The following is a 13,552-nucleotide window of genomic DNA, read 5'->3' on the forward strand; positions in this document are numbered from 1 at the left end:
TGAGGTTCTCAAAAGTAATAAAAATAAAGGGATTTTTTAAAAACAAAAAAATTGACGGCACTATGAAAAAAAAATGATGAACCACCTTTGAGAACATTGATGCACTTAGTGGAATATTAAGCCATATACTATGTCCTGGGGCCCATCAATTTCCACTAAAAGTCTGTATGCAAAAATAAAAAGGTGGGGGGAGTGATCCTAGGCGAACAGCATAGAATACAGGGACTAGGGCCTCCTGGACTCCTAGATAACCTAAGTGAAGGAAGAGTCAACCAGAACCCACAGAGTTCCTGAGGCTTCTCTGTCCCATGGTCGATGTTGCATGTTTATTTGATTACTAGTTGTGTAAATCCTTATCATGGTGATATGGAGCAAGGGCTCACAGCCCCAAAGTATGTAGAAGCAAATACTGTGGAACTTGGCTTTTGCAAAGAGAAAAGATTTTGTTGTGTGCTCAGGACACAAGGAATTCAAGGACTGCCAGCTTAAGTCTGCCTCCCTATCCATTGGTAACAATGTATACAGACAGAAGAGGGGAGGCAGCACTTGATTGGCTGGTGAGAGCAGTTTTTAGGCCTTTTGCTCCCCCTACCAGGACCTCTGCCTCCTCTCACTGTGTGTCCCAAGCTTGTTGTCACATTCCGCACATGGCATTTTGAGCTTTTCTTGTCAAAAGGCAAGGGTTCCTTTTTGCATGGGTCACTCATGAAAACCCAGTTTTAAGGCATCCTTACATGGATTCTGGAAGACTTTTTATAGAAAACAACCTAAGAACTTGGTTGTTTGGGGCATTGTAGCTGAATCTGTTTCAGCCATTAACTAATTTCAAAAGAAAATTTTGTCTCCATTTAGAGACAGGGAGGCTACCAAGAGCCAGAGTCTGTATGACTTGAAGGTTCATGGTCTCTTCAGTAGGCCCAGTTACCACAGTAGTGACTGTGAGGCAGTAGCAGCTAATGCCACCAAGTGTGTACTCTGTACTCCCTGGCTCCATACCTCAGAACCCTATGGCTCTTGTTACCAGTTTATACACTAGACACCAAAGAGCTTCAATCTCTTGTCCACAGACGTGCATCAGCGAATGATCTAGATCCCAACCCAGGGAGCCCTTCTCTGTCTCCGCAGCCTGTGCTCCAGGCCCCGAGCTATACATCACGTAAACCACAGGGAGGAAACTGACTGTGACCAACCTTGACACTGGAGTGATTCTCCTAGGGAAAAAGCCAGCATCACACCACCCACTCCGTCAGGCCCAAAGATGCCTGTCTTAGGGTGTCTGTCTGCCTTAGAGTGTCTTGACACCAGCTCATCCATTTAGAATAAGTTTCCTGAACACAATGAGCTAAGGGTTGGGGTGACTTCTAAATAGGCTACTGTCAGAGTTCCAGTCCTTCCTGACAGACTGGCCCCTGAGATGTGTCTGCCTCGCCCTCAGCTGCTTGGCCTGCTTTCTCGAAAGTCTCCTAATTGGTGTGAGGGACTCTGTTCCCCCAGCTGCCAGCCATTAGCAGGGTTTCGCAGGGAAGGGCTTTTTCTCCCCACTGTTTTTTGCAGTCCCTGGCTAGGCTTGCTTGGTGACAGCTGCTTGCTGATGCCGGGCTTTATGGAATCTTCTAGGCCCCCTCCACTCCCTGAAGCACTCCTTTATTGAGTACATCTCATTAGCAGGCTCCGTTTTCTGGTCTCTCACATGCTCCCTCACACTTAGCTTCATTGTGCCTCCGCTTGTCACCTTCGCCAGCCTGGCTTTTAATAATGTAAATCTCCCCTCTGATGGCATGGCTGCTCGTTACTTGCTGTCTGGCGCCACACAAACTTACCTAATGGCGCCTCTGAAAAGCTGAGTCTTTAGTGGAGGAACTGGCCCGCTCCTTCCCCAAGTCCTCAAGGGTACTTCAGCTCTGTATTTGTCCCAGAAGAGAGGAGCAGGTCAAGGCCACAGCCAGGCAGTTGGCTTTGGGCAGTTGCTGGAGTCCCAGGACCAGAAATCCCAGTGCAGAGCTAGGAAGCACGGTAGTTACAAGGACAGTGGTAAATCTTTGGCAGAGCTGCTGTGGGGAAGGCACATGGGAAGGCGATAAGAGCCTTTGCCAAACAGCGAGGTCTGCACAACTTGTCAAGAAGTCATAGCAGGGGTGCTGGTACTAAGCTGCTCTTGTCAACACAGACTGTCCTCAGGAAGCCTGAGTGAGTACATCTTTGCCTCTACCCCCCAAATGTCTCACACCAATATGGACTCTGTCCAGGTGGATCAAGCCCCATATTCTCAGGACACTTCATGAAAGATGACACTAGATTCAATCCAACAGGTTATGTAACCCACAGCTGAAAGGTGCGTCCAGTCTCCGAGGTCTCTTTAGGTGTGATTCTGCAATCCTGTAATGGCCGTTATGCTTTGATGGAGCAATGCTGTTGTGAGATATTGTTTAAAAGGTCTAACTGTAGGAAGTGCAGTTGTCTCACTTCTCCCCTGCATTTCTTAGCGTTGGAATTACTAGAAGCCTACAAGCCTTACACCGACCAACAGGCGCTTCCTGGTCCTTTACCTTGAACCCTTCAGTCTCATGAAACCATAGGGATTTGTCTTCAGGAAAAGCCATTTCAGGGCTGGAAAGAGGGCTGGCTGTAAAAGCATGGGGGCCTAAGTTCAGATCCATAATACCTGTAAAAGACTGGGCATGGCCACGTGTGCCTGTAACCTAGGTGCTGTGGGGGAGGGGAGAGAGAGAGAGAGGAGAATCACTGGAGCTTTGTGGCTGCCAGTCAAGCTGGGTTCACCGAGAGACCTTGTCTCAAGAGAATAAGGCAGGAAGTGACTGAGAAGGGCAATCCCGCCAATGTGCTCTGTGGCCATGACTGTACACATACATGAACATGCACATATGCGATACACATAGACACACACACATACACACACATACACACACACTGAGAAAAAGACACAGACAGACAGAAATGCATACAGGCAGACAGGAAGACTCAGAGAGAGACAGAGGAAAGACAGATACAGAGAGAGAGAGAGAGAGAGAGAGAGAGAGAGAGAGAGAGAGAGAGAGAGACCGAGGTGAGACAGATAGAGATGGAGAACAAAAAAGGAACAAACTTCATGTCACTTTTAGAAATGTTATCAGGGAAATATATAAATTATCATCTTGTGTAAAACCTGATTTTAATTTACTTTAATGTTATTGTCAGTCATCTATAAAGCTAAGGAGACATCTCAGATACATAAGAGGGGGGGAAAAAGTCGTATTTGTGGAGTGCAGTACTAGCCATGACAGGCTAGCAATATAATCTTCCATTGTGATACTTAAAGAGAAGGGAGCCCTTTAAATAATGGCTGGGGAATTGCACCCTTAATCCCTTGCAGTGAGGTTTTAGAAATGGGCACTTCATCAAAGTCTTCCACCACGTATTTGTCAGCATGTCAGAGCATAGACAGCCGTGGAGTGTGGCCGTTTCAGTGATGCAGCAGCAGAGGCTGTGTGTGCGAGAGGCACACACTGGGAAGTATACATTCTTTAGGTCTCCCTTCTCTCCAGTATCATCTAGAATGGGCAAAGGCCCTGTGATCAGAGAGAGTGAACACATCCATCCATTGCCTGACCAGGACAGAGAAGAAAGGGATAAAGGATAAGAAACACCTCACTTAGGTGCTGAGATCAAACCTCATATGGATTACTTACCATTATAAAAAAAATGTAAGTATATCATATATAGTTTTAACAGGAGGTAGGAGGAAAATCATCTTTATTTCAACTCTTTGTATGTGCTTAATTTTGCTTTATAATATCTTTGTGTGGTGGTGATGAGAGGGGTATGTACAACCACACAGAGGCCAGAAGTTGACTCAGGCTAGGCTGGCTGGCCAGTGAGCTCTGGAGTTCTCCAGCCACTCCCTCTTCCCCACTCCCATGTTAACACTGGAGTTACAGGAGCATACCAACATGGCTGACTTTTTAACATGGGGCTGGGATTTGAACTCAGGTATTCATATTTGCACAACATCCACTCTTACTCACTGAGCCATTGCAGCATCCTTATCTGGTGTTAATTTGATGTGCACAGTCTATTTTCTAGCAGTAGATCCCAGGGAAAGGAACCTATTGATTCCACCAATCCCTGAATTTGTACCTTCCTTCCTGAAGATAATACACCTGTCCCTCAGTATCTCTGGGTAACCAAGCCTGGGAATCCCTGCATATACTACAGTGCACGGATGCTCAAGTCGTATATGTAAAATGGCACGATATTTGCATATAACCTATGCAATCGGCCTGAACATTTTAAGTTATCTGTTTATCAGTTATAATATACAGCAGTCTGTACCTGTGTACCTACTGTGTAGATGTTTGCTGTGTAGATGTGATACTGTACCATTTGGGAATGAATGAGAAGGAAAGAAGTCTAGATGCTTAGGGCACGTGTTTCCTTCCCGGTCTTCCAAGTCTGTGGTTAGTTGGATGCAGGTGGACACTGCAGGAGCGGGGAGCTGACTGCACTATTTTGTTCTGTGCACTGCTTAATAAGCAGTCTCCATGCCTTTGTTCTCCACATCTGTCTGTCAAGGGAGGTGGCACAGAGGTCTACCATAAGAATGTGGATGCCAAGGCCCACACACGATTATCAACCACAGACTGGTGGTGATACGTCATGGGTGAGAGCTCCGTCCCACTCCAGGTTTGCTCCATGTCCATCAAAGCCCACACCTGTGAGGTAGCAATGGTGACCCTCTAAGTTTTTCTCTTCGTGGTTGGATCTATCTAAATTAGGAGAGAACCAGGCAAGGCTTCCAGATTTACCTCTAGGGCAGCATGCCCTGTTTTTCACCATCTACCTCCTAGGCAGGAGCTACCCCCCTTCAGCTGAGCCTTCAACCTATATGTGAGGCTTAGGGCACTGTGATCAGTATCCTGTCACCTGCCTCCGTGATGAATTCTGGCACCCCATCCCTGCCACTTGCCCCACTGTGGAGAAAACTAGATCCTTGGTTGGAATTACCTACTGCCAAGCATTGCTGTTTGGTTGTGTTGCCTAAATTAATGACTTCTTAGTGCCTGCGTGTGTGTGTGTGTGTGTGTGTGTATGCTTGTGTGTGTACATGCATGTGCACATGTGTAATGTACATGTGTGTGTGTGTGTGTGTATGCTTGTGTGTGTACATGCATGTGCACATGTGTAATGTACATGTGTGTGTGTGCATGGGTATTGCGGGTTTCACTTATGTTAGGCAAGCATTTGACTACTGAGTTACCCAGCAGCTTCCTTTGCTTTTAGATCCTCATCTGGCAACTCTTTCCTCTTTTCCCACCATTCTTCCTGTGGTGACTTTTGCACAACCTATCTTTCTGAGACCGTACTACACAGCCTTAGCACATAGGCTATGTTGGCCTCAGATTTTCAGCATCCTCCTGCCTCTTCCTCGAGTAGTAGAACTGCCAGTGTGCACCACCATGTCTCGCTATTCAATCTGCCTCTGGTTTTCCTTTGGGGCAAGTTTCTGTACTTGGGCTATATGCATTATGGCTCAGGTTTCCACAAACGTGAAGTCTTAAAGAAGACCCTGAATGTGGCCAAAAGGAATACTGAATGACAGTTTGGGACAGTTGCTGCATCTACACCTTGACTAGTTTCTACTGAGCTGATTCTTAAAAGTCCATGTTAAGGGAATTAGAATACAAGCAGAGGTGTAAAAGATTGGAAAGATGCAGTGGTTGGCTGATCTAATTCTGTCCCCCAGGACCCTGAGTAGGAAAACCATCTTTGATTACAGCCAAGTGGCCGAGCGGTACCCTTGTCTTGCTCTTATCCGTGGATGGCTTTCACCGTGGATGTTCATGTGAGGAACTTCAGTAAGATCGAAGGCAGAGTTCTTTGCCCCTTATCACCTTGTGTAGTCTTTCTGATTGGTAAGACACCCTTTGAACTGTGAGCCTGTCCAAAGCCCTCCTGAGTGTCATTGCTGAACCCAGGCCTCCAGGCCAACAGCTACTGGGGAGAGAAACCCAACAATAGAGTCTCACTAGGTCTGCACCATGATGAATAGCGACCAACAATTGTGTCTGCTGGCATGACCATGTGTAACAGTGATGGCGAGGAACTGCAGAGCCTGATCCTCATTAGCCTTCAATAAGCTGGGTGGCAGCCGGCTATCACCTTCTCATTCATGGAGGGGGTGTGCAGCTTGAGAGAATGATGTTAGGCCCCTCTCAATGAGTGTCTCACAACCCCTTTCTTTCCCGTCTCAGGATGCGGTCCACCTGGAGATGCTGAAAAGATTAATGAGCAAGACATAAAGACAACAGCTGCCCTAAGCAACAGCTGTCTCGCACCAACCATGAGTAATTAGACAAATGAGGCAAAGTGGATCCCAACCAGAGGGGACTTTGGTTCACGCTGACAGTCTCCCCCCTCTCTGGGTGTCCGCCCCTCCTTTCCTACACTCAGACTGTCCCTTTAGCTGTCTGGATGCCATTGGCCCAGGTCTGTTCTTGGAAGTGACTGTGGTCTTGACCCTGAGGGCCGAGCTAGGCTGTGAGGGTGGATGGCAGCCCTCCCTCCTCTTCTGGAGGAACAGAGCAGAGGGCAGGGTGGAAGATGTTGCCAAGAATCCAACAGTGTTTGTAACAGAAGCAAGAGCTCCTGGCAAGAAGTCCGAGGAACTTTCTTGATCATAAGTGGTGTCTCTTAAGCTCTTTAATTACAGAGGATTAAGCAGGAAGTGGAGTGCAGGACTAAAGGAATAATGGCAAAAGGAGGCGAAGCAGAAAAACCCAATTTCCTTTCTGGAAGGGGGGAAATCCTCCATTTATTTAAGTGACTTGCACAGAGAAGAGTGATATGTAGTGTTTTCCCCTAGCTCTGAGTTCAATGGTTTGGTTTTTTTTTAGAACTGTGTATCTCCTTAGCAGGACATAAGGCAGGGTCTTCAGCTCATCTGCAGAAAAGGGACCGAGTGCTTCATTAAGATGCAGGCAATATGCTTCCCCTTCAAATGGCTGGCTGATCCCGTGCCCACCTTCCTTCTTCTGCGCGTGGGCTTCTGCCTAGCCTAGCTCACATTTTCATTCAGCACCTCTAGTTACCTAGAAATGGCGTGCAAAATTGCAAAACAGAAAGGCAGCGGGTCATGTGCCTCCATCAGTTCTGCCTGGAGTGGCAGCACCCTTGACTTGCATGGGGAGAGGCACTCACAGAGATCCTGGGGGCCCAGGTACCCCTCAGAAGTAGCTGTGTGGATGGATACCTGCTTGTAGCATACTGCTGTGTAACTGGGACAAACCTAGACATGAATAGAGTTAAAATCAGGCTGTAGAGAGTAATGAGGAACAAGGACATGCCCCAGTGGCAGATATATGATCATAGTGGCGATTGTCCTGTATGCAGTGGATGTGCAACTCCAAAGTGCAGTCCTGGTAAGACCCTAGTCATAGCGTCTACATACTAACTAGCCCTACCTATAGTATCTGTCCTGGGGTCCTCTTTGTGTGACATGGTACCCAGAATCCAGGTCAAGGCATTCTGTAGCTTTATCATCAGCATCATCATTAGAAAAGAATAGTCTATGTTCTATCTTCAGCAGCAACTCGTACAAGTCTCATAACAGTTTGGTAGGCAGGCATTGTTACCATACAGATGGGGAGAGTGAGGCTCCAAGAAGCTTGACCATGGAGCTGGAGGGAGAAAATATGGAGCCTTAAAGAGAAATTTAGCCCAGCCCTATCGTCCACAGGCTTAGCAGCAAGGTCCAAAGTGTATGTCCTAGTTAGTGCTAACTGTCAAATTGACTCAGCCTAGAATCACCCAAATAGAACCTTGATTGAGTACCTTTGTAAGGTTTGTCTTATTATTAATTGATGCAGAAGGTCCGAGTCCACCGTGGGTGGCACCATCCTCCAGCAAGTTGTCCTTGGTTATATAAGAAAGCTAGCTAAGCATGAGCCAACAAGTGATTCAGAAAGTGAGTCAGCAAACAGTGGTCCTCCAAGGTTCTTGCTTCATTTTCCCCACCTTGACTTCCTGCAGTGATAAACTGTGACCAGAAGTTGTAAGCCAAATAAATCCTCTTCTCACCTAGGCTGCTTTAGGCAGAATGTCTCATTACAGCAACAGAATGACACCATAACACACCACTGTGTGATATCCATTTCTTCCTGTAAAATCTCGACAAGAGTGTCCATGCCCTGGGTCATCAGGGAAATGAAATAAGGTCACGCAGATGATGGCACAGGCCTGGCATAACATAGCCAGCCCCTCACCTCCAAATGGCAGGAACTCTTCTATGGTCTCGCATAGGAGAATCACATTTTGAAACCTGGAAGGCCAACCACACCCTACCACGATGACAGCTGGCCCCCAATCCACACTGGAGTATGGATTACTAGGAGATAAATAGGCAGGGTGTGGTATTAGACATCTGATGAGCCTGGTACCCTTGGAGTTATTCCTGATTAAGCTTTGTACAATGAAGTTTAGTCCCCAAGCCTCGGCAAACGGGTGGACAGGAGGATGATCTCAATCCACTGTACACAATATGTATTATTCTGTGAACATTTCTATGTGTTTGAAATTTTTGTTAAAACAAGTACCACCGGGGGCTTGGGGATGATTGGAATAGCAAAAAACTTGCCATGGAAGCTTGAGGACCAGAGTTTCAGTCCCCAGCACCCAGGTAAATTTCAAGTGGGCGTGGAAGTCCACCTATAATCCCAGCATATGGGAGGCAGAGGTAGAAGATCCTGGAGTAAGTAGACTAGCTATACCAGCCTAATTGTCAAGCTCTGGGTTCAAATGATAGACCCTCCATCAATATTTATATAATATGTGTTATATTATATATCATAGATATTATATGTATATTATATTTTATATAATATATTATATATATGGAAAGTGGTCAAGGAAGAGACTCAGCATCAACCTTTGACCATGCACACACACACATGTGCAACCACATACACTTGTACTCACATGTATGGGAACCCATGTGCACATAACAAAATTATGACTATGCCTTGCCCCAAGCCTGATGGGAGTTTCATCGGTACTAACAGCTCGTCAGACAAAGAGGACAGGAGGTGAGAAATGACCCTCAGGCATTCTCAACTTGCCACATTCTATCACTAAAATTTTCTCCCTCTGCAGCTCTCTGGCCTGCCCTATGCACTACGTGCCCTTCATGCCTAGCATAGTGCTGGGCACATAGTAAGAACTCAACGAAAGGGACAGTTACATGCCGGACTAAATAAACAGCATAGTAAAAAAAAAAAAAAAAAAAAAGATGAGTCAAAAAAACAAAACAAAACAACCAAAATCAATCAAACAAACAAACCCAGAGCTGAGTCCCTCTCCCAGAGTTGAGTCCTTCTCCCAGAGCTAAGCCTCTGGGTCTGTGCTGGCTCCAGCTTGACTTCTGCATACCTTAAGGCTACAAAGCAGATGATCCATTTCTGTGATGGCTGCTGTCCTCAGTCATGGGGTGGAGCAGGGCTGGTCTCGACCACTAGAGATGCTTATGTTCCCTGACTCCGAAGGTGGAGTAGAGCATATGCCCTCCTGATTCCAACTAAGACACACTTTCATCCCCACAAATGAGGCTTCTCCACGCTCACGTAATGGGATCCCAAATAACATGATGCAAACCAATCCTTTATCACACTTGCCCCTTGGAACGCATTTCAAATACTGGCCATTAAAAACAGGCCGTTTCACAGAGCTTTAATGATGACACTAATAACTGTGGATTTTTGTCTCCCAGAGCCCCGATGAGCCGAGCTGGGGAGTAAATTATGAAGCTAACTTTTATGCGCATGGTTTATTGATCTTTGAGCTTCAAGGGAACTGCACCAGCCCCTATAGCCTGACAGTCCAGATTAGCTTTTCATCTATGTAATTGGGCCACCAGGGCACAGTTAATTTTTAATTTATATTAATAGGAAGACAAAGAACACAGTGCGCCTTCTCTGCATTCAAGTAATGGACATATCAAAACATTCTACCTGGTAATTATAGATATACCATTCTTCCCATGACCCAGTGAGGGTTAGCTTACAGGTTCGTTGTGTATTTCACCATAATGTATCATGAGAAAGTTCCCCACTGCCATGAATATTTACACCATCACATGCAGAAGGCTACTCCCATCGTTAAGTAGCCCGCTCTTTAATCCGTGTTTGGTTTTAACAGGTGAAAGTCATGCTGCGTATCTGTTCCACATCAGCTCGAGATACCTCAGAATCCAGCTCTTTCCTGAAGGTGGACCCACGGAAGAAGCAGATCACCTTGTATGATCCCCTGACTTGTGGTGGTCAAAATGCCTTCCAGAAAAGAAGCAGCCAGGTTCCTCCGAAGATGTTTGCCTTCGATGCTGTTTTCCCACAAGACGCTTCTCAGGTGGGTTAGAGTTCCCTCAGGGCTCACCTAGCATCGATTAAGGGGATGTGAGCTGGCAGGGTATCTTCTGGGACACTCTAATGAACGAGTTCCTCCATCCATATTAGTATGTTTGGAAGTCGTTCTGAGCTCCACGGAATACCTCAGTTCTTCCAAGTTACTGGTATGGTAGTTTCCCTGGAAAGATCTAGTGTGTTGGGATTTCAGCAAGTTATATACTTGGAGGGCTGAGGAGGTGACTCAGTTGATGAAGTGCTTGCCACACAAACGTGACGATCTGAGTTCATATCCTCAGTTATGCGTGGTGGTGCACGCTTGTAATAGGCTCCTTGGAGCTCATTGGTGGGTAGTCTTGTCAGATGGATGTGCTCCAGGATCAGTGAGCAATCCTGGAAAGAGACAGAGAGAGACAGAGAAGACAGAGACAGAGAGAGACAGAGTCAGAGAGAGAGAGACACAGAGACAGAGACACAGAGACAGACAGATACAGACAGACAGACAGACAGACAGAGAATGAATGAATGAACCCAACATCAATCTCTAGCCTCCACACTTATTCAGTCATGTGTGAATACCCCTACACATACAGAGATATGTACACACACACACACACACACCAACCACATGCTTGGGGAGAAGTGAAAACAAGGCAGTTATTGATAAGAAACTAACTGGAAAGGTTGGAGGTTATGGGGTGACTGTAAAACCGTGCTGACAACTGACCTGTTAGGATTCTCCTCCTGACTGGGCTTTGGGAGGCCATGTAACAGGGAAAATATTTCAGGTAACTGGATTAAAGTCTCATAGCCATGGGGAGTGGGAGGCAGGATTATAGCCCGAGTGAGGAAATGATGTGCTCAGTAGGGAACAGAGGTTGAAACATACCTGTGGCCAGAACCAGTGGAGAAACAAGGAACTGAAGAGTGTGTGGTATCAGTCAGCACTCGCTGCATGACAAGTAAGGCCTCTGGCCTCTCCTCCATACCAAAAATAAGTGAATATATTCATCTGTGAATTAAGCACACCATAGACAACCAGTGGCCTGCTTTGCCTGCATTGTGGCATCAGGGACCCTGTGTCTTTCTGATAAATTTTTAAGGACTTCCCAAGCATTATGTAAAACCCTTCTTAGTATGTCAGTTAAGGCTACAGCTGACCAGAGGACCAGAGCACCAACAGTTAGCATCTGCAGCCTGTTCATTTTCTCTATGTTGTATATTGTAGGGACTACTGGGTTTGACATGACATGTGTTTTCCACCAACAGACCCTAGGCATGTAGGTACCATTCGTCTGGAAGCTCAACATCACTGTCCCGAGGATTATCCTAGGAAGATGAGGCCCTTTATGGTTAAGATTTTGCAGTTTCTCTTCATTTCAATTTTTATGTCGTACCACCCAATGGGTTTGATGATCTAAATCTGACACCAGGGCTAATAAATGGCCTACAGATAATTTAATTAATGGGTTAAAACTTTTCCAAAGCTATCTGGGAAGTTGAAAGGATTCTAAAGCATACCCTAAATTAAGCCTGGACTATTAATGAGTTTTAGATTTATTCCCGAAAAAAAAAAAAAAGAGCCATTTTTATTGCCAGTCTTTTTTACACTTCTCACTTGGTTCCCAGGCTGAAGATGCTCAAAGCTGCATGTTCACAGATCTCAGAACGTTCTGATTTGCTCCGTGTCTAGTGGTATAAATCTCTATGTATATCTGTGGTTTTCAAGAACCTTCACCTACGTCAAGCCATGGACTCCCCTTTGAAATCTTTTGGGTAGAAAGAAACATTTTAAATTCTCTTCATACCCCAGACAAGGACACTATGACAAATAATCCTTGTCACCTTAGTTACTTTCCTAAGCAGATATCTTACCCAGAGCCCACCACTTCCCCCTTAACTGCAGTGCGTCCTGCTCTGTACACCATGTCTTTGACACAGCAGTATTTGGTCAACTATTTCCTAGCAGTGTGTCATTGCATAAGTCATACAGCTCTCTGGGTCTCGATGTCCTTATGTGGCAAATTCATGTGCCTCATTAGACTATTATGACAGCAAGTGCTCAACAGACCTTGTCTGTCTGAAGTGTCATGATTTTTAATATGATACCTAACTGGTTATAGCCAGCTTAACCCCCACAGAGTCAGCACCCCTTAAGCCACAAGGCACAAAACAGGCAAATGTGCAGTGTGGCTTTGACTGGGTCACCTGTTCTTGTATCTGTATTGCCCTATGCTGTTGGACAGGTTAGCCTGGGTTTGTGGACATGGCAGTGTCCAGGGCATAGATATGCTGGCTCAGAACTGAGCTGACACTATCATTTCTGCTATATTCTACTGGCCCAGATTCAAGGGACACTCTCAGGCCCTTACCTGTGTGGCAGCTGTCACTATGGTGGCCCCAGGTATCTGTGAATTCTTTCTTCCTGCTTCTAAGAACATCATCTCCCTGGCACTGAGTAACAATAAGAATGGCCCTATTCCTTCTTGCCCTTAAGAGCTATCCCTGTTACCATGAAGTAGCCTTGGCAGCTTTGACCACCCACTGTTGGGAGAAACGTTTGCTAGATCTTGCTTAGGTGTAGATGGAGAGGACTGAGACCTGTGGCTGAGCAAAACTTTGGGCAGAGCTGTCCATGCTGTGGTCAGGGAGGCTTCCTGCTTCTCTGGGCCCATGGGGAAGGACAGCAGGGAGTGTCCAGGGGTCACTGTCAGCCCTTAGCAAACCAACCTAGGCAAATCTCCAGTCATTCTCTTCTCCCTGAAGAGCAGAAGCCCTACAGGGGAGTGTGTGGTCATCCTCGTACCCTGTGAGGCCACTCCTGTGTCTTCACTGCCCCTTGGTCTCTTTACTGGTGATACCAATGGCAGTTTGTTCTGCTCATAACCTTGGTGTCTTAAGACTCTCTTAATTAACATCATGTGTGGCCAGGGTGGCTGGTGGTCTCCTGACCCCACCTCATTTCAAGTTGAAGGTGGGCTTGTGGGCAGTAACTTTTCCCTGCACTGGATGAGACAATTCTGGCTAACTCCAGACAACCTCTACTGTTCTAGTCTCAGCTTCAGAGCAACATTGGCTCTTGTCACCTTAGTCCTGGAAGTTGTATAAGATCTCATGGACCTCACATAGTCCTATCCCTCCATCCCTCGGCTAAAGGGGACCCC

At 46.2% G+C, this 13,552-nt stretch overlaps 1 protein-coding gene across 3 annotated transcripts in view; it reads left to right on the top strand.

The window, feature by feature from the left end:
- Window positions 1-13,552, top strand: part of Kif26b (kinesin family member 26B) — a 403,420-nt gene that overhangs the window by 318,138 nt on the left and 71,730 nt on the right. For all 3 annotated transcript variants that reach the window (XM_021161225.3, XM_029479381.2, XM_029479378.2), the window contains one exon: window positions 10,186-10,392. In XM_021161225.3, coding sequence (XP_021016884.1) covers window positions 10,186-10,392 — 207 coding nt within the window. The remainder of the gene's footprint in view (window positions 1-10,185; window positions 10,393-13,552) is intronic.

This window comes from Mus caroli, unplaced genomic scaffold (assembly GCF_978045245.1).
Source record: "Mus caroli unplaced genomic scaffold, Mus_caroli_1 scaffold_1, whole genome shotgun sequence".
NCBI lineage: Eukaryota > Metazoa > Chordata > Mammalia > Rodentia > Muridae > Mus > Mus caroli.